The sequence below is a fragment of the Myxine glutinosa genome, chromosome 1 (assembly GCF_964187855.1).
Source record: "Myxine glutinosa chromosome 1, kmMyxGlut1.1, whole genome shotgun sequence".
Lineage (NCBI taxonomy): Eukaryota > Metazoa > Chordata > Myxini > Myxiniformes > Myxinidae > Myxine > Myxine glutinosa.
The window spans coordinates 34,735,049-34,762,466 of record NC_136261.1 but is presented as its reverse complement, the minus strand read 5'-3'; the positions used below and the strand labels follow the sequence as shown (position 1 = coordinate 34,762,466).

General features: G+C 38.6%; 1 protein-coding gene across 4 annotated transcripts in view; it reads left to right on the top strand.

Moving 5' to 3' along the window:
- LOC137422676 (adhesion G protein-coupled receptor L4) overlaps positions 1–27,418 on the top strand; it is a 258,586-nt gene that overhangs the window by 36,232 nt on the left and 194,936 nt on the right. For all 4 annotated transcript variants that reach the window (XM_068109372.2, XM_078770677.1, XM_068109375.2 and 1 more), the window contains exon 5: positions 8,806–8,931. In XM_068109372.2, coding sequence (XP_067965473.2) covers positions 8,806–8,931 — 126 coding nt within the window. The remainder of the gene's footprint in view (positions 1–8,805; positions 8,932–27,418) is intronic.

Here is a 27,418-nt window from a genome sequence, read left to right as displayed (position 1 = left end):
TAGTGCCTCATTGAATTGGGAAAGCAACTATTTAAGGTCAAAGGTCAAACTTCTAAAATCATCCATTTTCATCTGAAAAATGTTCAATTTTCATCCTATTAACTTGGAAATCAAACAGTGATTGCATAGTTCCTCATTGAATTGGGAAAGCAACTATTGAAGGTCAAAGGTCAAACTTCTAAAATCATCCATTTTCATCTGAAAAATGTTCAATTTTCATCCTATTAACTTGGAACTTAAACAGTGATTGCATAGTGCCTCATTGAATTGGGAAGCAACTATTTAAGGTCAAAGGTCAAACTTCTAAAATCATCCATTTTCATCTGAAAAATTGTCAATTTTCATCCTATTAACTTGGAACTTAAACAGTGATTGCATAGTGCCTCATTGAATTGGGAAGCAACTATTTAAGGTGAAAGGTCAAACATATAAAATCATCCATTTTCATCTGAAAAATTGTCAATTTTCATCCTATTAACTTGGAAATTAAACAGTGATTGCATAGTGCCTCATTGAATTGGGAAAGCAACTATTTAAGGTCAAAGGTCAAACTTCTAAAATCATCCATTTTCATCTGAAAAATTGTCAATTTTCATCCTATTAACTTGGAAATCAAACAGTGATTGCATAGTGCCTCATTGAATTGGGAAATTAACTATTTAAGGTCAAAGGTCAAACTTCTAAAATCATCCATTTTCATCTGAAAAATTGTCAATTTTCATCCTATTAACTTGGAAATTAAACAGTGATTGCATAGTGCCTCATTGAATTGGGAAAGCAACTATTGAAGGTCAAAGGTCAAACTTCTAAAATCATCCATTTTCATCGAAAAATGTTCAATTTTTATCCTATTAACTTGGAACTTAAACAGTGATTGCATAGTGCCTCATTGAATTGGGAAGCAACTATTTAAGGTGAAAGGTCAAACTTATAAAATCATCCATTTTCATATGAAAAATTGTCAATTTTCATCCTATTAACTTGGAAATTAAACAGTGATTGCATAGTGCCTCATTGAATTGGGAAAGCAACTATTGAAGGTCAAAGGTCAAACTTCTAAAATCATCCATTTTCATCGAAAAATGTTCAATTTTCATCCTATTAACTTGGAAATCAAACAGTGATTGCATAGTGCCTCATTGAATTGGGAAAGCAACTATTTAAGGTCAAAGGTCAAACTTCTAAAATCATCCATTTTCATCTGAAAAATTGTCAATTTTCATCCTATTAACTTGGAAATTAAACAGTGATTGCATAGTGCCTCATTGAATTGGGAAAGCAACTATTGAAGGTCAAAGGTCAAACTTCTAAAATCATCCATTTTCATCGAAAAATGTTCAATTTTTATCCTATTAACTTGGAACTTAAACAGTGATTGCATAGTGCCTCATTTAATTGGGAAGCAACTATTTAAGGTGAAAGGTCAAACTTCTAAAATCATCCATTTTCATCTGAAAAATGTTCAATTTTCATCCTATTAACTTGGAAATCAAACAGTGATTGCATAGTTCCTCATTGAATTGGGAAAGCAACTATTGAAGGTCAAAGGTCAAACTTCTAAAATCATCCATTTTCATCTGAAAAATGTTCAATTTTCATCCTATTAACTTGGAACTTAAACAGTGATTGCATAGTGCCTCATTGAATTGGGAAGCAACTATTTAAGGTCAAAGGTCAAACTTATAAAATCATCCATTTTCATATGAAAAATTGTCAATTTTCATCCTATTAACTTGGAACTTAAACAGTGATTGCATAGTGCCTCATTGAATTGGGAAGCAACTATTTAAGGTGAAAGGTCAAACTTATAAAATCATCCATTTTCATATGAAAAATTGTCAATTTTCATCCTATTAACTTGGAAATTAAACAGTGATTGCATAGTGCCTCATTGAATTGGGAAGCAACTATTTAAGGTGAAAGGTCAAACTTATAAAATCATCCATTTTCATCTGAAAAATTGTCAATTTTCATCCTATTAACTTGGAAATTAAACAGTGATTGCATAGTGCCTCATTGAATTGGGAAAGCAACTATTTAAGGTCAAAGGTCAAACTTCTAAAATCATCCATTTTCATCTGAAAAATTGTCAATTTTCATCCTATTAACTTGGAAATCAAACAGTGATTGCATAGTGCCTCATTGAATTGGGAAAGCAACTATTTAAGGTCAAAGGTCAAACTTCTAAAATCATCCATTTTCATCTGAAAAATTGTCAATTTTCATCCTATTAACTTGGAAATTAAACAGTGATCGCATAGTGCCTCATTGAATTGGGAAAGCAACTATTGAAGGTCAAAGGTCAAACTTCTAAAATCATCCATTTTCATCTGAAAAATGTTCAATTTTTATCCTATTAACTTGGAACTTAAACAGTGATTGCATAGTGCCTCATTGAATTGGGAAGCAACTATTTAAGGTGAAAGGTCAAACTTATAAAATCATCCATTTTCATATGAAAAATTGTCAATTTTCATCCTATTAACTTGGAAATTAAACAGTGATTGCAGAGTGCCTCACTGAATTGGGAAAGCAACGATTTAAGGTCAAAGGTCAAACATATAAAATCATCCATTTTCATCTGAAAAATTGTCAATTTTCATCCTATTAACTTGGAAATTAAACAGTGATTGCATAGTGCCTCATTGAATTGGGAAAGCAACTATTTAAGGTCAAAGGTCAAACTTCTAAAATCATCCATTTTCATCTGAAAAATTGTCAATTTTCATCCTATTAACTTGGAAATCAAACAGTGATTGCATAGTGCCTCATTGAATTGGGAAAGCAACTATTTAAGGTCAAAGGTCAAACTTCTAAAATCATCCATTTTCATCTGAAAAATTGTCAATTTTCATCCTATTAACTTGGAAATTAAACAGTGATTGCATAGTGCCTCATTGAATTGGGAAAGCAACTATTGAAGGTCAAAGGTCAAACTTCTAAAATCATCCATTTTCATCGAAAAATGTTCAATTTTTATCCTATTAACTTGGAACTAAAACAGTGATTGCATAGTGCCTCATTGAATTGGGAAGCAACTATTTAAGGTGAAAGGTCAAACTTATAAAATCATCCATTTTCATATGAAAAATTGTCAATTTTCATCCTATTAACTTGGAAATCAAACAGTGATTGCATAGTGCCTCATTGAATTGGGAAAGCAACTATTTAAGGTCAAAGGTCAAACTTCTAAAATCATCCATTTTCATCTGAAAAATTGTCAATTTTCATCCTATTAACTTGGAAATTAAACAGTGATTGCATAGTGCCTCATTGAATTGGGAAGCAACTATTTAAGGTCAAAGGTCAAACTTCTAAAATCATCCATTTTCATCGAAAAATGTTCAATTTTTATCCTATTAACTTGGAACTTAAACAGTGATTGCATAGTGCCTCATTGAATTGGGAAGCAACTATTTAAGGTGAAAGGTCAAACTTCTAAAATCATCCATTTTCATCTGAAAAATGTTCAATTTTCATCCTATTAACTTGGAAATCAAACAGTGATTGCATAGTTCCTCATTGAATTGGGAAAGCAACTATTGAAGGTCAAAGGTCAAACTTCTAAAATCATCCATTTTCATCTGAAAAATGTTCAATTTTCATCCTATTAACTTGGAACTTAAACAGTGATTGCATAGTGCCTCATTGAATTGGGAAGCAACTATTTAAGGTCAAAGGTCAAACTTATAAAATCATCCATTTTCATATGAAAAATTGTCAATTTTCATCCTATTAACTTGGAACTTAAACAGTGATTGCATAGTGCCTCATTGAATTGGGAAGCAACTATTTAAGGTGAAAGGTCAAACTTATAAAATCATCCATTTTCATATGAAAAATTGTCAATTTTCATCCTATTAACTTGGAAATTAAACAGTGATTGCATAGTGCCTCATTGAATTGGGAAGCAACTATTTAAGGTGAAAGGTCAAACTTATAAAATCATCCATTTTCATCTGAAAAATTGTCAATTTTCATCCTATTAACTTGGAAATTAAACAGTGATTGCATAGTGCCTCATTGAATTGGGAAAGCAACTATTTAAGGTCAAAGGTCAAACTTCTAAAATCATCCATTTTCATCTGAAAAATTGTCAATTTTCATCCTATTAACTTGGAAATCAAACAGTGATTGCATAGTGCCTCATTGAATTGGGAAAGCAACTATTTAAGGTCAAAGGTCAAACTTCTAAAATCATCCATTTTTATCTGAAAAATTGTCAATTTTCATCCTATTAACTTGGAAATTAAACAGTGATTGCATAGTGCCTCATTGAATTGGGAAAGCAACTATTGAAGGTCAAAGGTCAAACTTCTAAAATCATCCATTTTCATCTGAAAAATGTTCAATTTTTATCCTATTAACTTGGAACTTAAACAGTGATTGCATAGTGCCTCATTGAATTGGGAAGCAACTATTTAAGGTGAAAGGTCAAACTTATAAAATCATCCATTTTCATATGAAAAATTGTCAATTTTCATCCTATTAACTTGGAAATTAAACAGTGATTGCAGAGTGCCTCACTGAATTGGGAAAGCAACTATTTAAGGTCAAAGGTCAAACTTCTAAAATCATCCACTTCCATCTGAAAAATTGTCAATTTTCATCCTATTAACTTGGAAATTAAACAGTGATTGCATAGTGCCTCACTGAATTGGGAAAGCAACTATTTAAGGTCAAAGGTCAAACTTCTAAAATCATCCACCTGCATCTGAAAAATTGTCAATTTTCATCCTATTAACTTGGAAATTAAACAGCAATTGCATCGTGCCTCATTCAATTGGGAAAGTAACTATTTAAGGTCAAAGGTCAAACTTCTAAAATCATCCATTTTCATCTGAAAAATTGTCAATTTTCATCCTATTAACTTGGAAATTAAACAGTGATTGCAGAGTGCCTCACTGAATTGGGAAAGGAACTATTTAAGGTCAAAGGTCAAACTTCTAAAATCATCCACCTGCATCTGAAAAATTGTCAATTTTCATCCTATTAACTTGGAAATTAAACAGCAATTGCATCGTGCCTCATTCAATTGGGAAAGTAACTATTTAAGGTCAAAGGTCAAACTCCTAAAATCATCCATTTTCATCTGAAAAATTGTCAATTTTCATCCTATTAACTTGGAACTTAAACAGTGATTGCATAGTGCCTCATTGAATTGGGAAGCAACTATTTAAGGTGAAAGGTCAAACTTATAAAATCATCCATTTTCATATGAAAAATTGTCAATTTTCATCCTATTAACTTGGAAATTAAACAGTGATTGCATAGTGCCTCATTGAATTGGGAAAGCAACTATTTAAGGTCAAAGGTCAAACTTCTAAAATCATCCATTTTCATCTGAAAAATGTTCAATTTTCATCCTATTAACTTGGAAATCAAACAGTGATTGCATAGTTCCTCATTGAATTGGGAAAGCAACTATTGAAGGTCAAAGGTCAAACTTCTAAAATCATCCATTTTCATCTGAAAAATGTTCAATTTTCATCCTATTAACTTGGAACTTAAACAGTGATTGCATAGTGCCTCATTGAATTGGGAAGCAACTATTTAAGGTCAAAGGTCAAACTTATAAAATCATCCATTTTCATATGAAAAATTGTCAATTTTCATCCTATTAACTTGGAACTTAAACAGTGATTGCATAGTGCCTCATTGAATTGGGAAGCAACTATTTAAGGTGAAAGGTCAAACATATAAAATCATCCATTTTCATCTGAAAAATTGTCAATTTTCATCCTATTAACTTGGAAATTAAACAGTGATTGCATAGTGCCTCATTGAATTGGGAAAGCAACTATTTAAGGTCAAAGGTCAAACTTCTAAAATCATCCATTTTCATCTGAAAAATTGTCAATTTTCATCCTATTAACTTGGAAATCAAACAGTGATTGCATAGTGCCTCATTGAATTGGGAAAGCAACTATTTAAGGTCAAAGGTCAAACTTATAAAATCATCCATTTTCATCTGAAAAATTGTCAATTTTCATCCTATTAACTTGGAAATTAAACAGTGATTGCATAGTGCCTCATTGAATTGGGAAAGCAACTATTGAAGGTCAAAGGTCAAACTTCTAAAATCATCCATTTTCATCGAAAAATGTTCAATTTTTATCCTATTAACTTGGAACTTAAACAGTGATTGCATAGTGCCTCATTGAATTGGGAAGCAACTATTTAAGGTGAAAGGTCAAACTTATAAAATCATCCATTTTCATATGAAAAATTGTCAATTTTCATCCTATTAACTTGGAAATCAAACAGTGATTGCATAGTGCCTCATTGAATTGGGAAAGCAACTATTTAAGGTCAAAGGTCAAACTTCTAAAATCATCCATTTTCATCTGAAAAATTGTCAATTTTCATCCTATTAACTTGGAAATTAAACAGTGATTGCATAGTGCCTCATTGAATTGGGAAAGCAACTATTGAAGGTCAAAGGTCAATCTTCTAAAATCATCCATTTTCATCGAAAAATGTTCAATTTTTATCCTATTAACTTGGAACTTAAACAGTGATTGCATAGTGCCTCATTGAATTGGGAAGCAACTATTTAAGGTGAAAGGTCAAACTTCTAAAATCATCCATTTTCATCTGAAAAATGTTGAATTTTCATCCTATTAACTTGGAAATCAAACAGTGATTGCATAGTTCCTCATTGAATTGGGAAAGCAACTATTGAAGGTCAAAGGTCAAACTTCTAAAATCATCCATTTTCATCTGAAAAATGTTCAATTTTCATCCTATTAACTTGGAACTTAAACAGTGATTGCATAGTGCCTCATTGATTTGGGAAGCAACTATTTAAGGTCAAAGGTCAAACTTATAAAATCATCCATTTTCATATGAAAAATTGTCAATTTTCATCCTATTAACTTGGAACTTAAACAGTGATTGCATAGTGCCTCATTGAATTGGGAAGCAACTATTTAAGGTGAAAGGTCAAACTTATAAAATCATCCATTTTCATTTGAAAAATTGTCAATTTTCATCCTATTAACTTGGAAATTAAACAGTGATTGCATAGTGCCTCATTGAATTGGGAAGCAACTATTTAAGGTGAAAGGTCAAACTTATAAAATCATCCATTTTCATCTGAAAAATTGTCAATTTTCATCCTATTAACTTGGAAATTAAACAGTGATTGCATAGTGCCTCATTGAATTGGGAAAGCAACTATTTAAGGTCAAAGGTCAAACTTCTAAAATCATCCATTTTCATCTGAAAAATGTTCAATTTTCATCCTATTAACTTGGAAATCAAACAGTGATTGCATAGTGCCTCATTGAATTGGGAAAGCAACTATTTAAGGTCAAAGGTCAAACTTCTAAAATCATCCATTTTCATCTGAAAAATTGTCAATTTTCATCCTATTAACTTGGAAATTAAACAGTGATTGCATAGTGCCTCATTGAATTGGGAAAGCAACTATTGAAGGTCAAAGGTCAAACTTCTAAAATCATCCATTTTCATCTGAAAAATGTTCAATTTTTATCCTATTAACTTGGAACTTAAACAGTGATTGCATAGTGCCTCATTGAATTGGGAAGCAACTATTTAAGGTGAAAGGTCAAACTTATAAAATCATCCATTTTCATATGAAAAATTGTCAATTTTCATCCTATTAACTTGGAAATTAAACAGTGATTGCAGAGTGCCTCACTGAATTGGGAAAGCAACGATTTAAGGTCAAAGGTCAAACTTCTAAAATCATCCACTTCCATCTGAAAAATTGTCAATTTTCATCCTATTAACTTGGAAATTAAACAGTGATTGCATAGTGCCTCACTGAATTGGGAAAGCAACTATTTAAGGTCAAAGGTCAAACTTCTAAAATCATCCACCTGCATCTGAAAAATTGTCAATTTTCATCCTATTAACTTGGAAATTAAACAGCAATTGCATCGTGCCTCATTCAATTGGGAAAGTAACTATTTAAGGTCAAAGGTCAAACTTCTAAAATCATCCATTTTCATCTGAAAAATTGTCAATTTTCATCCTATTAACTTGGAAATTAAACAGTGATTGCAGAGTGCCTCACTGAATTGGGAAAGGAACTATTTAAGGTCAAAGGTCAAACTTCTAAAATCATCCACTTCCATCTGAAAAATTGTCAATTTTCATCCTATTAACTTGGAAATTAAACAGTGATTGCATCGTGCCTCACTGAATTGGGAAAGCAACTATTTAAGGTCAAAGGTCAAACTTCTAAAATCATCCATTTTCATCTGAAAAATGGTAAATTTTCATCCTATTAACTTGGAACTTAAACAGTGATTGCATAGTGCATCACTGAATTGGGAAAGCAACTATTTTAAGTTCAAAAGGTCAAATCAAACTAAAATCTTCTAAAACGAAAACAAACTTCTTAAATTCAACTCAAACAAACTTCTTAAATCATCAATGTTCATCTGAAAAATCATGAATTTTCATCCGATTGACCTGGATATAGATTACGATCGTTAATTTTTATCTTCATGAAATGGACAGGTTGATTTATCCATGGCAACATTTTTTGGGGGGTGGGTGTGAATTTTGCAAGGAGCGTGCTCTGTACGACGCCTTTCTTGTTTTTGCTATTTTTTAAATTCGCATACATTTATTTGTAACTTTTTTTGTTATCATTAAAAATCTGATGGTATCAGTTAATGCTTCTCACTGCAAGGTTACCTGCCCTTTGGATATGTAATTATATTGTGGTTTGCTTTGAAGCAATCAAAGCATATCATAACATAATTTTGCTTTGTAATACTTTCCAAGTATGTAAATTCCTTTTTTTCCCTTTTTGTTTCTACATTACAGAGGTCTATACAACAACTTCAACAACAAATACCACTGAATATGTGTCCGCTTCAACACCTGCTGCTTCAGCTGCTGAATCGTCTTTCAATACCTCCAGTTATAAAGGAAACGAAACTGCAAATGACTGTAAGTCACATAAGGTTTTCGTTTTATTACTACTGGTTGGTATAATAATAAATTATTGTTGCCATTTGTAGTGGAGATGGCCCTTCACATAAGATGAACTAACTCCTGGACCTGGGTGTGCAAAATTGTTTGTAGTATAGCAACCACACTCTGAGATATCAAGCACTCTCACCTGGTGACAACAGATATTGGAAAGGTTGAGACGACTTCCTATATGTACAGGAGGAAATAATACCCTGTAAAACAATCCGCTCTTAAACTAATAACTGTGTTCTTACTGCTGGTTAACTCAAGTTGTAATAGTTGAAGAGCAGATCTTGGCCCCTGAACTTCTTTGAGGCTTCCTGTGTCTAAGGTTTCTCGCACGCACAGAGCCCTCCATAAGTATTGGAACAGTGTAGTCAAATTTGTTATTAATGCTATATACTCACGAAATTTGGATTTGAGATCAAAAGATGAATATGAGGCAATAGTACAGAAGGTCAGATTTTATTTCTTGGTATTTCTATGTATATATATATATATATATATGTATATATATATATATATATATATATATATATATATATATATATATATATATATATATATATATATGTATGTATATATATATGTATGTATATATATATGTATGTATATATATATGTATGTATATATATATATATGTATATATATATATATATGTATGTATATATATATATATATATATATATATATATATATATATATATATATATATATATATATATTACCATTGTAGAACAATATAACTGTTTTTGTTCAGCTCCCCCCCACCCCCGCCTCTATTTTAGATTTTAGGTAAGAATAAGTATTGGAACAAATGACTGGCAGGTGTTTCTTGTTGCATTGATTATTCACACATAAAAAAGGTGTGAATGTCTAGTCTTGGTTTTTAGCCTTTGCTTTTGCCTTGGGAGTCTACCTTTGGAGTCAGTCGGCATAAACCAACATAAAGACCAGAGAACTGTCTATGAAAGAAAAGCAAGCAATTTGGAAGCTGAAAGAACAGAATAATTCAATAAGAACCATAACACAAAATTAGGCTTAGAAAATACACCAATTTGGAATATCACCAAATACAAATGCAATAAAATACACCAAAAAAATTAATAAACGACTATTTTACTTACCAATAGACAATGGCCAGGTCGGCCAAGGAACACAACTGCAGTTGATGACAGAAAAATCATCAGATGCTGTGATTAAACAGAAAATAACAGTCAGTGACATCACCTACAAGGTCCAGAGTGCAGGGGTGAAAGTATCACAATCTACCGTTCGCCGAAGACTTTGACAGCAGAATTACAAAGGCTACACAGCAAGATGCAAACCTCTCATCAGCGCCAAAATTATAAAGGCCAGATTAGAATTTGCCAAGAAGTACAGAGGTGAACTAGTAGAGTTCTGGAACAAAGTTTTATGGACAGATGAGACCAAGATAAACCTTTACCAAAGCGACGGAAAGGTGAAAGTGTGGAGAAAGGAAGGAACTGCATATGATCCAAAGCATACTAACTCATCTGTGAAACATGGTGGAGGTCGTGTCATGGCTTGGGCCTGCATGGCTGCCTCTGGAACTGGCTCACTCATCTTTATTGATGATGTAACTAATGATGGCAGCAGCAGAATGAATTTGCAAATGTACAGAAACATTTTGGAGGATTATGTACAAGAAAATGCCTCCAAACTCCTTGGGTGGTACTTCACCATGCAGCAATACAATGACCCAAAACACTACCAACGCAACCAATGGTTTCATCAGAGGAATAAAGTGAAAGGTTTGAGACTCGCCAAGTCAATTTCCTGAATTAAACCCAATGGAGCCTGATTAAAATCATTTGCTGAAGATGAGACTAAAGTCAGAAACCTCCAAAACAAACAACAACCTAAAATGGCTGCAGTAAAAGCTTGGAAAAGCATCTCAAAGGAAGATATCAAGAGTTTGGTGATGTCACTCGTTCATCGGCTCGTGCAGTTATTGCATGCAAGGGTTAATCTGTACAAAAAAAAAAAAAAAAAAAAAAATGATATGGAACTAAATACTAACTATTATACTACATTAACTTGCTTTAAGTTAATCTGTTACAATACTTATTCTTACCTAAAGTAGGAGGACTAAACATAAAAAGTGCTATTGTTCTACAATGGTAAAACATATACATATAGAAATATGAAGAAATAAAAGATACCTTCTGTATTCTTGCCACATATTCATCTTTTGATCTCAAATACAATTTTCTTGAGTAGGGGAAGGTGGGGCAAAATGGCACACTTAAGCTTTCTTTGAAATTTTATCCAAAATGATGCAGTATATCTGAAATCAGACAGTGTCTTTACAATCATTATTCCATTATAAATACACAAATTACTTGGTATTAGAATCAAATCAACCATTCACTGGTGAGAACCAAAGACCAAAAATGTGCTAAGTGGGCCATTTTGTACACCACGTTGGGCAAAATGGCCCCCACATATGGGGCAATATGGTCCACCCGTGGGGCAATATGGTCACCCCATTGAAAAACATAATAATTACCCTCAGAGTCACCAATCAAAACACTTTGAACCTGAAATAATATTTATTGTGAAAAATTACAGACTACAAGGTGAGATTATGCACATAATTAGGCACAAAAGTCACAGATGAAATTCACATCTTCTTCATCCACACCTGCACAACCATCATGGGCCCAAAGACGACAGACTGTGCACTTTATCCATCCTTCTCCTATCACACTATAACTTTCCCGGCAGAATAAGCACATTGTTCCATCATCATCCTCAGACTCGCTAGATTCTTCTGGTGCCGTAAATATAGCCCGTTTACCCTTCACTATCTTCTTTTTTGGCTTTTCTGCAACTTTCTTTTGCTTCTGAAGTTTTTTTTCAGCTCTCTGCTTTGCCTTCTCTGCCTTCTGTGCTTCCTGTCTTTTCTTTTCTTCAGCTGCATCAGCAAGTCGTTTCTTGTATGGGCTTGATGTTAAATGCTCTGACATTGACCTTTTTGATTGACGTGTTGTAGGCCTACCCTTAGCAGGAGTAGCCTTAGGTGGGGGACTGATTTGAAAGGGTGAAATGAACTCCCTACTGGTGCTTGCAACAGCAGGTCTTGGAACAGCAGCATGTCTTTGAGTGTTACCAATGGGTCTCACAGCATTTTCGGGGCCTCTCACAGCATTAGCATCAGGTGCAGGAGCACCAACAGGTCTCACAGCATTTTCAGGGCCTCTTGCAGCAGATGTCGCTTCAGGCTGACGGATGGAAAGGTCTTGATGTCGTGAAAAAAAGCCTCGCAACCAATCTTTTCCAGCGATTGCATTCTTGAAAGGATGCTGGAGGTGATTCTGTTCTGCCATCTGGTACGCCAATCGACGGACCTCCACTGTGGTCATCCCAAACATCATCTGCTCCATACTCAATATATACTGCACTAGTGCTGTTTCCATTTCTGTGGAGAAGACCATCTTGTAACGACCAAGAGTTTTTGATGAGCCCTTAGCACTAGCAGTCTTGTTCCCACCCTTGTGGCGTCGTTTAAGTGTGGTTTTGGGGACTCCAAATTCTTCCGCAGCCTTTTTATACCCCATGTCACCATTCTCTATTGCTTGAAGGGCTGCCTCCATTGCCTCCACAGTCCAAGACTGCCTGGTTGATTTCCGTACATAATTGCGGGGCATCTTCACCTGCAAATACACAAATGTGTGTATAAATACTCATGCATTGTTCCAACTAGGCAATTGTACACGGGTGCCCTCTCAGATTTCTTATAATCACCCTGCCCCTTTGTGAGAGTAAGGTCCAATGTTTCTATCTTACTTCCACAGAAAATCAAAATTCAAACAGTGACCATTTTGATGACCCATAATCCCTTATTCCTAACCCTCATTACCCGACTTGGTGAGAACAGCACTAACTAAAGCAGACAACAATCATGAAGCACCCTACCCAATAGATGAACTTATATTTCAGTGCATAAAATGACATGGTATAAGTAGATATGTATAAGTTACATGCATGCATGCAGCCAGCCAGCCAGCCAGCATGCAAGCATGCATACATACAGACATACATACATACATACATATAGGGTAGGCCTACATGTATACATAGGCCTACATATTTGTAACAAAAATAAGAAACATGTATGGGGTAAAATGGCCCACTAAAGGGTAAAATGGTACCCCACGGGCCATTTTACCCCAGGGAAATGGACCGTTTTGCCCCATGAACGACCTCCATGAAAACCTGACATCATTGGAAACCACATGTACTGGGCAGAATGTTTCAAAGGTCAATTTTAGTGACTGACTTATACTCTAAAAGCATGCAGTAACACTAGGAAATATGAGTCACTCTGTCACCACAAACACAATTTTCTCACATACCTACCGATAGATCCTAGTAGGTGTCAAAATGTTGGATGGTTCAGCTCGAGTTCAAGACTGGATAGGGATGGCCACCATGTTGTTACTTTCTGCTAATCCACAAAGGAATGTTTTAACATGAACAGCCACAAGATGGCAGCAGCTGCTGGTGGAATATACCAAGGGGTCCATATGACCCAAGGGGTCCATTTTGTACCACTTTCCCCTATATAGCAATAATACCAAATTTGACTTCACTGTTCCAATACTTATGGAGGGCACTGGATATATTTGTACATTCAGCAATGAACCTATATATAAATAAATAAATAAATAAATATATATATATATATATATATATATATATATATATATATTTGTTGTATACAAGATCAAGGCTCGTGTAAGAGTTAACATTCATCACAAAAAATATAAACAGAAACATAAAACATATAATAAAGGGAGTGGGACAAAAGATGGGGAGAGAGGGAAGCACAGAAGCACAACAACGGTAGAGAACAGGGACATCGGGAGATCTGTGGGAGGGAGAGGGCTTGGGAGTAGGGGCCAGGGGAAGGGGAGGAGGAGTGGGAGAGGTATAAAACAAATAGACACTACTCGGATTTCCAGGAAAGAAGTCGGGATTTCAAAGAAGTGGATCTGGGGTGAATTGATGGGGGTAGAAAAGATCAAGGTTTTGGATGGGGGAAGATAAGAGATGGTGGTGCACAGCTATTTTAAAGACCTGGAGGGAGGAGTAGGATTGAAGAGAGTGAGGCAGTTTGTTCCAGAGGCGAGAGGAAAGAGGAATGAAGGAGTGAAGGTGAGCAGAGAGTCTTGATTTTGGCAGTTTCACAAGAAGAGGGTTGCTGGCAGATCTTGTGCGACCTGAAGGAATATTTGGGGGAAAAGAGCACAGACAGAGCTGGGGCAGCTAGGCGAGAGAGGAGTTGGTAGAAGACAGAAAGACCACCAACCTGCCAGCGGTGAGAGAGAGAAATGCCCTCAGAATCATCTTCATCGTGGGAGATTTCAATGATTCAGAAAGCTTTAGTTTCAACAGCGTGAAGCCGAGCTAGGTGTGAGGCAGGAGCACCAGCCCAGAGTGGGGAGCGGTATTCCATTGAGCTGCTGATGAAAGCTTTGTATGTGGTGAGGAGCTCAGGTGTGCCAAGGAAGGACTTCGCACAATGGAGGATGCCCATGCGGTGACTGGCTTTGGAGGCCAGCTTGGAAATGTGGTTTTCCCAAGAAAGATAATGGCAGATAGGTGAGACCCAAAAGCTTGAGTGACAGAATTTATTGGAGAGGATTTTTGAGAAAGTAGATGGGAGAGTTGTCCAGTTGGTCTTTTTGGAGAGACATAGCGAGAGTGTGAGATTTTTCAGGATTGAAAGACATGTTCCCGTTTGTGATTTTGTCCAGGTCTGCGGAGAGTGAGAAGGCTGTAGACTGCCGATCTGAGGGATAAGGAACAGTGCATTCAAAAAGTATTCAGACCCCTTCACTTTTTTCACATTTTGTTATGTTGCAGCCTTATGCTGAAATCGTTTAAATTCATTTTTTCCCTCATTAATATTTTTTTTTTTTTTTTTTTTTGTATACTGAATCGAGGCTCGTGAAAGAGCTAACATTTACTTCACAAACAAATCAACCAGACAAACAAAACACACAAAAAGCGGGAGCGGAAAACAAGATGGGGAGAGAAGGTGAAGCACACAACACAACATTTGAGAGCAGGGAGATGTGCGGAAGGGAGAGGGCTTGGGGGGAGGAGGCGTGGGAAGGGGGGGGGGGGGGGTGGGAGAAGTATAAAAACACAAGGACACCAAGGACTTCCAGGACAGAAGTTGGTATTTCAAAAAAGTGGAATTGGGGTGAAATTAGCGGGGGTAGAAAAGATCAAGGTTTTGGATGGGGGAAGATAAGAGATGGTGGTGAACAGCTGTTTTAAAGACCTGGAGGGTGGAGTGGGATTGAAGAGAGTGAGGGAGTTTGTTCCAGAGGCGGGAGAAAAGAGGAATGAAGGAGTGAAGGTGAGCAGAGAGTCTTGATTTTGGCAGTTTGACCATAAGAGGGTTGCAGGCAGATCTTGTGCGACCTGTAGGAATATTTGCGGGACAGAGCCCAGAGAGAGCTGGGGGGGCAAGGCCAGAGAGGAGTCGGTAGAAGATGGAAAGACCACCAACCTGCCTGCGGTGAGTGAGTGAGAGGCCCTTGGAGTTAGCTTCATCGCGGGAGATTCCAATGATTCTGAATGCTTTGGTTTCAACAGCGTGAAGACGAGCTAGGTGTGAGGCAGGAGCACCAGCCCAGAGGGGAGAGCAGTATTCCATTGAGCTGCGGATGAAAGCCTTGTATGTGGTGAGGAGCTCAGGTGTGCCAAGGAAGGACTTCGCACGACGGAGGATGCCCAGTCGGCGACTGGCTTTGGAGGCCAGATTTGAAATGTGGTTTTCCCAAGAAAGATCATGGCAGATAGAGAGACCCAAAAGCTTGAGTGACAGAACTTCTTGGAGAGGATTATTCAGAAAGTGGATGGGAGGGTTGTCCAGTCGGTCTTTTCGGAGAGACATCGTAAGAGTGTGAGATTTGTCAGGATTGAAAGACATGTTCCACTTGTTTGCACAGTCTGTGATTTTTTCCAGGTCTGCAGAGAGTGAGGAGGCAGCAGACTGCCGATCTGAGGGATGAAGAATGGAGCGACAGAGAGTAGAGTCATCAGCAAAGAGATACAGAGGATTTTCAAGAGAGTCAGAGAGATCATTGATGAAGACCAGAAAAAGCACAGGGCCTAGAACACTGCCTTGTGGAACTCCAGCCTGAACAGGAAGAGGAGATGAGAGAAACCCATTCAGGGCCACACGTTGACTACGACTAGAGAGGAAGTCCGCCAGCCATGCGTGGAGATTTCCATGGATACCAAAAGAGGAGAGTTTGGTGAGCAGAGCGGGGTGCCAGACCGTATCGAAGGCATGTGATATGTCAAGGGAGACTGCTCTAATTTCCTGTTTGGCATTGAGGACCTCCATCCATTGTTGAGAAAGCAGAAGCAGCATGTCCAGAGTAGAGTGTCCAGGTCTGAAACCAAATTGATGATCAGAGATCAAGCCATTGGAGAAGAGGAAAGATTTCATATCTGAAGCAATGATGGATTCCATGACTTTGCTGATAATTGGGAGAAGGCTGATTGGTCTGTAGTTGCTGGGATCTGTTTTTGCACCTTTTTTGTGCAGAGCGGTGATGTTGGCAGATTTCCAAGCAGATGGAAGATGACCTTGAGCAAAAGAGAGGGTGAAGAGAACAGAGAGAGGGAGTGAAAGAGCGGAAGAACAGGATTTTAGGACCCGTGGGCTGATGCCGTCAGGTCCATTTGCAGAATCCGAGTCGAGGGTTGACAGAAACTTTTCCACCTTGTCAGGAGGAAAGGACACAGAGTCCAGGAGCAGCTGGGTACGACTGGGTACGGTGGGTACAGAGAGGGATGGGTTTGGGACACAAGATTTAGAGGCAAACACAGAGTTTAGGCATTCAGCTTTTTCACGTGCAGAGTCAGCCGTGTGGCCATTTGAGGTGAGGGAGGGGATGGAGGGGGAACAAACACCAGAAACAGATTTGACCAGACGCCACCAGGATTTGGAAGAGGGAGACAGATAAGAGAGTTCGGTCCTGAGAACGGAGAGATATTGTTTCCTGGCTCTCCTGAGGGTGGACACACACTTGTTTCGGGCTTTGTGAAAGGAAATGAGATTTCCTTCCGTTGGATTTGCTTTCCAGGAGACGAAAGCAAGTTGTTTCTGGGCAACAGCCTCACCACAAGATTCCGTGTACCATGGACGGGAGGAAGGGTATGACAACTGAAGACGAGATGGGATAAATCTGTGCATGAGAGAGAGCAGTTTGCTTTGGAAGAATTCCCAGGAAGAATTTATGTCAGAGGCAGTAGAGATGGGAGACCAGTCCAGATGATTGATGGCTGCTTGAAGACCGTGCCAGTTGGCCTGAGTGAAATGCCAGACTCGTCGACGCTGAGGAGGCTTTCTGAGAATGGTCAGAGAGATGTCCACTTTAACAAGCAAATGTTACACTCAATAACCCATACTGACAAAGAGAAAGGAGGATTTTAGAAAGTTTTGCAAATTTATTGAAAAGAAAAACCTGAAATATCACATTGACATAAGTATTCAGACCCTTTGCTATGACACTTGAAATTTAGCTCAGGTGCCTCCCATTTCTCTTGATCATCTTTGAGATATTTTTCACCTTGATTGGAGTCCACCTGTGGTAAATTCAATTGATTGGACATTATTTGGAAAGGCACACACCTGTCTTTATACGGTCTCACAGCTGACAATGCATATCAGAGCAAAAACCAAGCCATGAGGTCGAAGGAACTGCCTGCAGAGCTCAGAGACAGGATTGTGTCGAGGCACAGATATGGGGAAGCCCACAAAAAAAATTCTGCTGCATTGAAGGTTCCCAAGAGCACAGTGGCCTCCATAATTCTTAAATGGAAGCAGTTTGGAACAACCAGGACTCTTCCTGGAGCTGGCCGCCCGGCCAAACTGAGCAATCGGGGGAAAGGGCCTTGGTAAGAGGTGACCAAGAACCAGATGGTCACTGGCTGAGCTCCAGAGACCCTGTGTGGAGATGGGAGAAACTTCCAGAAGGACAACCATCACTGCAACACTCCACCGATCTGGGCTTTATGGCAGAGTGGCCAGACGGAAGCCTCTCCTCAGTGAAAGACACATGAAAGCCCGCTTGGAGTTTGCAAAAAAGCATCCAAAGGACTCTCAGACTGTGAGAAACAAGATTCTGTGGGCTTTCACATTTTGTATCCCATTGATAGGTATCCCCATCGGATCTGGATTCGGACCTGAATCAAATCTAATTGGCTTCTTCTTGTCACCTAATCAACGCATTCACCAAGTTTTGTCATAATCCGTTCACAACATTTTGAAATATCGTGATATATATCGTTTTTGGCCCTATCACTGAATGGTGAAGAATCACTTTAAAAATTAAATAATTCTCGTATCCGGATCCACTATCGGATCTTCACCAAAATGGAAACAATTCTTCCTTGTCACACACATATCCTGTCGACCATGTTTCATCCGAATGCATTTGCACCTTTTTGAGATATCCTGCACACAAACAAACAAACAAATAAACAGACAAGGGGGAAAACATAACGTCCGTCCATCTTTACGGCAGAGTCATTTAAAAATGATGTCCAGATCCGATGTACCGCACCCTGTATTACAGAGCGTCGGTTCTGCCATAGCAGTTGATAGTCCAGGGTCATGATGGGTGGTTTTCTGTCCCTCCCAGCAGTAGTTGGGGTCAAAATGTGTAATTTCATGGTGTCAGCGATAGCTCCATACTCTTCGCGAAGGACACCGTGAGATCTTTAACGTCCACAAACGGCAGACGGGATTCAAACACAGGCCAGGGATAAACAAACAGACAGACAGACAGAGTGAACCTGTTGTCTGTTTAACACCCAACCAAAAGCCGGCAAATTTGATTGGTTGAGATGGAATAAAATGGCATAATAGTATTTTGTCACTGCTAAAATAAAGGTATTTGAAAGTGTCTACAAGGCGATTTGTGTTCTCTAGTGTTCAATAGAAATATAATTTAATTGTATATAATCCAATAGAAATAAAACAAAGATTTCAAAGGTTACAAAAAAAGCTCAATTTTTCCCCGAAGTTTACCACAATTAATTAATGGTCCTTTACACCATCTTTATTGAACGCGTTACATTAATAATAATAATAATAATAATAATAATAATAAATCTTTATTGTCCCATATTCAGGGAAATTATTATTTGGTGACACCGTAAGTTGACCATCATTAAAACATAACATAAAACACAAAGGAAACAAGAAAAAAAGAGCAATCAGAGATTGCAAACCCTTGACAAGATGTAGTGGTTTTTAAGGCGTTTGTGTCAAAACAAATATGGCGGTGCAACCAAGTGACCGATGATGTCATGATTCTTTTTTTTCTCCACTAATTTATTCCTAGATTATGCTCAATAAATTTCATCTTGATAGGATGACGTTTTGTACTTGTCAAATTATGACGTCATAATGGTGGCACCCATGACATCATCATTCACATCACAATGGGCCATGTCTCAATTTTTTCTATTCAGCACTTTCGGAGATAGAGGTGCAAAGTTTTTCGGTTTTTCCATGGTTGGCGACCAAAACCACGTGACCTATGGCGTCATAATTATCATAAAAATTATACAGGTGGAGTTGCACCTATGGTGAAAATTTCCTGTCAATCGGACCAGCGGTTGCAGAGAAAATTATATTTATTCTGTGCGGACAAACAGACATACAAACAGACAAACAAGCAGACAAACGAACTCAAATGCAATACCCTCTCCTCTGGTGAGGGTAATACAACAACAACAACAACAACATGCATTTTAAGGCCATTTTCCCTGCAAGAGCGGGGGTTAGCCCTTGGTAATAACAAATAACAATAACAGGGTAATAGGGTAATAACAAAACGAAATAAAAAGATATAAAATAAATATAAAATATGGAAAATGGACGAAACAGCAAAATGGCTAGGAATTTGAATTTAGCATTTGAATTGCACATGGTACAAATGACTTTTTGAAAATGTTCTTCTTCATTCTTCTTACACGAAAGCGTCTTCCTGGTGGCAGTTTTTTCAAAAAGTCCGTTCAAGAAATGACTTACATCAGTACACACCTGCACCGCCTTCCTTTTCAATGCTCGCAGGTGTAGAGACTCCAGACTGGTTGAAGGCCCACCCACTTTAAATGCCAGTGTAATGAGCTTTCTCAATCGTGACTTATTCCACACATTAAGATAACTTTACCAGGAAATCAAATTAAATGACAAAACACTAACCTGTAAGGAATTTGTTAACATCCCCATCACACGAGAGCTAACACCAAATGAATTCAACTTCCTGAGAAGATACAATCTTTGCATTGATTTCTTGTACACAGCATCAGTATTTCCATCAAAATTAGCTTGTTATCAATAATGGTGCCCAAGTATTTAAATTTGCTAACAATTTCTACCTTATCACCATTTATGGTTACAGGCTCATGATTGTGACCTTTCCGGAAGTCCAAAATCATCTCTTTTGTTTTGCACACAGAGTAAGACAAAAGTCCCCACACCACTTATTCAATGTGTCAATCTCATCGAGGTAAAGATACAAGGGATGAATAAATCGGAAAGACAGCCAACAATGGCGATATCGTCTGCATACTTAATAAAGTTACAAACTTCTTTAAGAGCCACACATCCATTGGTGTACAAACTGAACAGTAGATGTGACAATACACCGCCTTGTGGAGCACCAGTATTCAAGATTGATAACTTTGATAAACTACCATTCACCCTCACCTGTTGAGGACGGTCTCGTAAAAAACTTTCCACCCAGAGTATGATATGGGGGTTCAGGCACAGGTCACTCAACACTTTCAGAAGGGTAAATGGTTGTTAAAGGCTGACGAGAAATCAATAAATAACACACCGACATGGGTTCCATTCTGGTCAAGGTGATTTGTGATTAGATGAAGTAAGCTGAGCCAGGCATCTTCAACACCTCGTCTTGCTTTGTATGCAAATTGTAAACGATCCAGTTTCGGAGTTACATCTGATGCTATAAACTTCACCATCAATTTCTCCATACATTTATACAAGATGGAGGTGAGGGCAACAGGTCTATAATCATTGAGCTGCCTGGGGTGAACCTTTTTTGGCGCGGGAATAATGATGGACTTTTTCCAACAAATAGGAACAGTGTGAGTCGCCAAAAGTAACTGAAACAATCGAGTAAAAACATTACTAAGTTCTAAACAGAACTCTTTCAGAATACAATACTTAATGCCAACTGGACCACAAGTCTTCCTTTTACTCAACGCCCTAAAACACCTGACGACATTAGGTTCACAAATTACAGGTACTAGCAACGGTACCTGCCCTACAGGCGGGGCTTCAATTGGGAGGCCCAAATAAAAAGGTAAAATATCAGAAATTGAAGGCTTTTTTATTTTAAACGATTCATATAAATATCCGTTAAATCATATCACACGCAAATCATCAAAATCTAAACAGTATCTTACTATAATGCACCAAATGTCCCAGTGATCGATACACTATGATCGTGATGATCGTGATCGCAAATCGTGATCGATAATCGTGTTCAAAATCGCTTTGTCGTATGTACTCCCGATACGTGTTTCCTTCTGTTGAAATGGGTTAGAATTCTCTAAAGCAAGGATTCAACCCGTGTCCTTATAAAAGGTCTTTGTCCGAGGTCACCAAGTCCGATCGGTGCAGCGATCGGTGCAGCTGTTTGTGCGGCACCCATGAAAACAACATCGTCACCATGAAAACATCGTCACAGTGAACGTTATGCGAATGCGAATGTTAGGCGGGAGTCCAAACCTGAGAATGCTGGAGACCAAAGCTGAAATTGGGAAAACTAAATAGCCTATTTTACTCCTGGAGATCCCAGGATTACCCACCCAAAATATCTTTGCGATCAGTTCAGCAGTTTTTACGGTACCTTCGAACGGACAGACAGACAGACATACAGACAGACAGACGGACGGACATTTGGTGAATTATAGTAAGATGGGACATGCTAGAGAATCTAGATCCTCACGGAGAGCTTCACATTTTACTGGCTTTCCTGGAACATCAAATCTCACATAAAATTCACTCAATTCATCCACAAATTTGGAATCTGGAACCTTAGTGGGCAATCTGCCTTCCTTGAGCCTCTCATTTATTCCCATCATATGCCTGAGTCCCCTCCAAGCGTTACGAGCATCACCATCGTGTAGTTCTTCAATCTTATCCTTGTACGACCGTTTACACTTGTCGATGACAGAGCGAAGTTCTTTCTTCGCCTCCCTCAGGGTGGAGTCATCCTTATTCAGGAATGCACGCTTCTTCTTCATCAAACAGGCCTTCACTTCGGCGGTAACCAAAGGTTTGTTATTGGGAAACATGCGAATGGTTCTCTCTGTGGCCACGAGGTCCTCACAGAACGTCACATAATCTGTGATCGTCTCAGTAAGTTCATCAGGGTCGTTACAAGAGTCGAAAAATACATCCCAGTCTGTGCATAGGAAACAGCCCTTCAAACGTTCGTTATCCTCCGCTGTTCTACTTTTAACCGTCTTGCAAGGAACCGGCATTTGTTTCACCTTTGGTCTGTACGTAGGTAAGAGATGGACCACCTTATGGTCTGATCGTCCAATCGCAGGAGCACATTTCGCCACATAAGCATGTTCAATGTTAGGTACATTAACATTTGTCCAACGTCCTGTTACCACGGGTAGCAACATCCACATACTGATCGAGCTGAGGGAGTTCCTGATCGAGGTCACATTGATTGAAATCCCCAAGAATCAGGATCGATTGATCCACTGAACGGGCGGTCGCTCCATTGTAACTTTCTGCGATTCGTTCCGACGCGTATTTACAGTCCGGCCCCTGTGCGTACACCAGGATAATAGTGCATTGACCAAATTCTCGTGGCAGGTAATAGGGTCGGAAAGACACCGTCAGTATCTGCACGTCCTTGGAACAGTACCGTTCACGTACCGTAAAATGTTTGGCCCAATTCAAATTCACCAGCATACACTAACCGCCACCTTTGGCCTTGCCCGCTGACGCGACACTATCGGCCCTGATCATCTCGAATCCACCGAAGGACATGTCATCCCCTTCACCAAGCCATGTCTCGGTGAAACACACAACAGATGAGGTCCGATAGTACCAGTCAAACCTCAGAAGGGCATCCAGTTCATCAGTTTTGTTCTTTATCGAGTGAGAGTTAATCAAAGTCAAAACAGGGAGCGGAACCTTGTGGTTTCTGCGTTTAATCCGCTGACGAAAACCTCCACGAGAACCTCGTTTTTTCTTTTCCTTAATTCTGAAAACACCATTCAATGCTCGGTTCACAACTCTGCGTAGCACCACCAATACCATTGAAACGCAGGTTCAGCAAGGCCGCGCGAGTAAACGTGATGACGCCATCTTGTAAAGAACGTCCGTGAAGTGAAGAACATATACCAGCCCAACATGTGCAGTGGTAGCAAAACCCCGAAGCCGTTTCGACAACTGCATAGGCCGTGAATCTCCATCTTCCATTTACCAACAAAAATCCACTCATAGAAAGCAAAGTGGGGACGAAACAACAGAAGAGAAGAGTAAGCGGTGTCACGTGGGGTCAGATATAGTGCAGCGCCCCTTTCAGTTTAGTTATTAGTGCCTGTTGTTTGTGTCCTTTATGACATCCCTAAAAACAGCAAGCTTCCTGTTTGGAATGGTTTTCAATGTTGTTTGCCTGCCAGACAGGGAGACAGAGTAAAACAATTACCCTTCTCCTTCTTGCGCATGCGCATTCAGGCGACATTCCTTACAAGTTGCCAAATGCAGAATCAAAGTACTGCTAAACGGCAGGTTCGTGTTCCGATTCATGTTCCGATTCGTTCTCTGCAGTGTTCAAAATATATATTTAAATTGAAATCAAGTAGTTCCTCAATCATAGACATGCCTGTAGAGTGTAGACAGACAGACAGACGGACAGTGAACCTATTGCTTAACCCTCCTTTGCACTACGCAAGCGGGGTAATAAATAAAAGCGAGAGGAGGGAAGGGGTGGGTGATGAGGAGGCAAAATTCAAAATGGCAATGTGGACATACGTAGTGTGTTCAAAAAGTATCCGACCTTTATTTTTCGTGCGTAAAAAAAAAGAAGCTAGGGAGGCGTTGATTGGTGCACGTATGTAGGCGATCCTAATGCGCACGCGTGAATTTTTTCCCACCTGCAGAAGCTGTCATTCGACGGCAGACCGCCGATGAGTGAGGAAATGTAAGTGAGCGCCGTCGGATTTTCGTTTTTGACAAAATGACGGAAAAACTTGAACAACGCTACTGCATCAAATTTTGTGTTTCATCAAACTTGCATCAAAACTGCAACTTGGTTTCTGGGTCGTACCCATAAACCCAGGACTCATCGCCAGTGATCACTGTGTTGAGGAAGCTGGGATCGCTGTTCACAGTCTCCAGCATGTCCTGTGCGATCTCCAAACGGAGTTGCTTCTGCTCAATCGTTAGCAGCTTTGGTACGAACTTTGCTGAGATTCTCCTGAAGCCCAAATCCTCCTTCATAATGGAATGAACGGTGTTGAATCTTGCGGATCGTTTCCACTTGGGAATCGCCAAGCTTTACACAAAATTTGATGCAGTAGCGTTGTTCAAGTTTTTCCGTCATTTTGTCAAAAACGAAAATCCGACGGTGCTCACTTACATGTCCTCACTCATCGGCGGTCTGCCGTCGAATGACAGCTTCTGCAGGTGGGAAAAAATTCACGCGTGTGCATTAGGATCGCCTACATACGTGCACCAATCAACGCCTCCCTAGCTTCTTTTTTTTTACGCACAAAAAATAAAGGTCGGATACTTTTTGAACACAGTACACAGGTAGATGCTTTTCAAGTCGGCTTGAGGTTTTCGTGTCGGAATTGATTGGAAAATAATTTGGTTTAGTAAATATATTTCTATAATTTATGTATGTAAATATTTTATATTATTTTTATATCATATTTTATATTATATGTATATATATATATATATATATATATATATATATATATATATATATATATATATATATATGTATATACATATATATATATATTATTATTTTTATATATTATTTTATTCATATACAGACGGCATTTAATATGGAATATTTTTTTTGGGGGGTGAACTTACTTTCCAAGATGACTTAGAACCAAAAGTTCATTGGAATTATATTGAAATTATTCTAGATTTTGTTAACGTGACCTTTAAAAGAAACAAAAACCACATTTGACATTTCGAAACAAATAAATTGATCCTTGAAAGTGATGTAAACTGATATCGAACTCAATTCACGGACAGTACTGTGTTAAACTTCTGTGCGTTTTCCAGAAGTATCTCTATATTTTGTACATTAGCCAAAATTTTTTTTAACAAAAACAAAAGTTAAATTACGACTGGGATTACGGACAGTAAAATTACAGTTCAGTACTTCAGGTAACCCCCACGAGCATTCAGGAGAGCACGTACACGTTGAGGCATGCTGTTCACAAGATTTGCCAAGGTTTGGACAGGAATCGCTTGCCATGCAGTGACAATAGCTTGCTGCAATTCACGCACAGAGGTCGGCTGCTGGTCCAAGTGGTCGATTTGACGCGTTAATTCTGCCCACAAGTTCTCTATCGGATTCATATCCGGGGACATGGCAGGCCACTCCATATGCTCGACACCACGGTCAGCAAGAAAGTGTTGGATCATGCGAGCACGATGAGGCCGTGCATTGCCATCTTGGAAGACACAGTTTCCTCAAAAGGCTGCACGAGCAAATGGAAGCAATGTTTCTTCCAGAATGGCCCTGTACTTGAACTGGTTCAGGTTTCCATTCATAACAACCAGGTCAGTTTTGCCCCCTGCATGAAAAGCAGCCCAAACGGTCACCCCACCACCTCCAGCTTGGACTCTTGGCACTATACAATCTTTGTTGTAGGCTTCATGCACTTGTCTGCACACTCGGACGCGGCCATCTTGACGATAGACCAGAAATCTAGACTCGTCACTGAAGATCACGTGATTCCAGTGTCCTGGCTGCCATTAACGGTGCTTTCTGGCCCACTGCAATCGGCGCTGGCGGTGTTGCCTGGTCAGGCGTGGCTTTCTCAGGGGACGCCTTGCACGATAGCCTGCTTGAACCAGTCGTTGGTTGACTAGCCTTCTGGATACAGGCACATTTGTCAGTTGCTGCCACTCAGCCCTAAGCCGATTAGTTGACTTGGTACGGCCATTGCGGACTAACCGGTGCAGCTGGCGATCATCCCTCCTTGTGGTTCTCCGGGGACGTCCTGGCCTCGGTATTGGAGTAGGGACACCCCTCTGAGCATTTCCTTTCAGGATCTTTGACACCTGACCTTGAGTGATGCCATACTGCCGAGCAATAGCACGCTGTTTCATGCCATAATTTCCTAAAGCCACCACTCCATGACAAACAGCATTGTCGAGTTGACGGGCCATCTCCAGAGGAAGCGGCAATAACTTTTGGAGACGTGCAGCAATTGTTTTCCACTAATAAAGAACGCAACAACCCTTGTATACCTGACTGTGAAGCCAATCATCAAATGCACCTGTCCGTACATTTTGCCACGCCACCTGTGATATAATCCTGTTGTTGACTTCTTGCTGTGACAGACAATCAGTGACATGGTTCTTTTCACAAATAAATCACCGATGTGTAAAAGAAACTCACCAGATTGATATACTGAGTTAAGAAAGTAAACCCAAGTCAAGAAAAAAAAAAATTCCATATTAAATGCCAAGTCTATATATATATATATATATATATATATATATATATATATATATATATATATATATATATATATATACATATATATATATATATATATATATATATATATACGTATATATATATATATTTTAAAGAGGTTCCTTGGCTTTTCTGCTGTTTTGTTTCGTGCCGGTGACCCATGGTCGCCCCTGCAATAGCCACACATTGTGCAGTGTTGGCAAATTGACACCATTTAAAGGAAGTGGTACATGCACATTTTGCTGCATTCAGTTCAGCAGGCGGTCGTCCATATGTTACTCCACAAAGTTTTTTTTTCCAATTTCAGACAAATCCACTCAACTCTTCGTCATGATTCCGGATGTTACCCGAAGACCCTTTTATGCCAATAATTACTTAACGTTTTGTGACGATATCACCCAGGCTACACCCCTCCCTGAAAAAGGAGGACTTGAGAAAATGGAAATACTGTGACACCAGGGCCATGTCTTCGAGAATGTGTGTCTCTGTATATATTGGACTGTGGGATATTATCAGTGGGGGAACTTTAAAATGATTTTAAGTTAATTTTTACATTTTTAATATACATATATTTTAAAATTTTTTAAATATATTTAATCGTGCAGGAAAAATTTAAATCTGTCAAAAACTTTGAAGTGGGTTTAAACATAATGTGGGGTGCATCCACA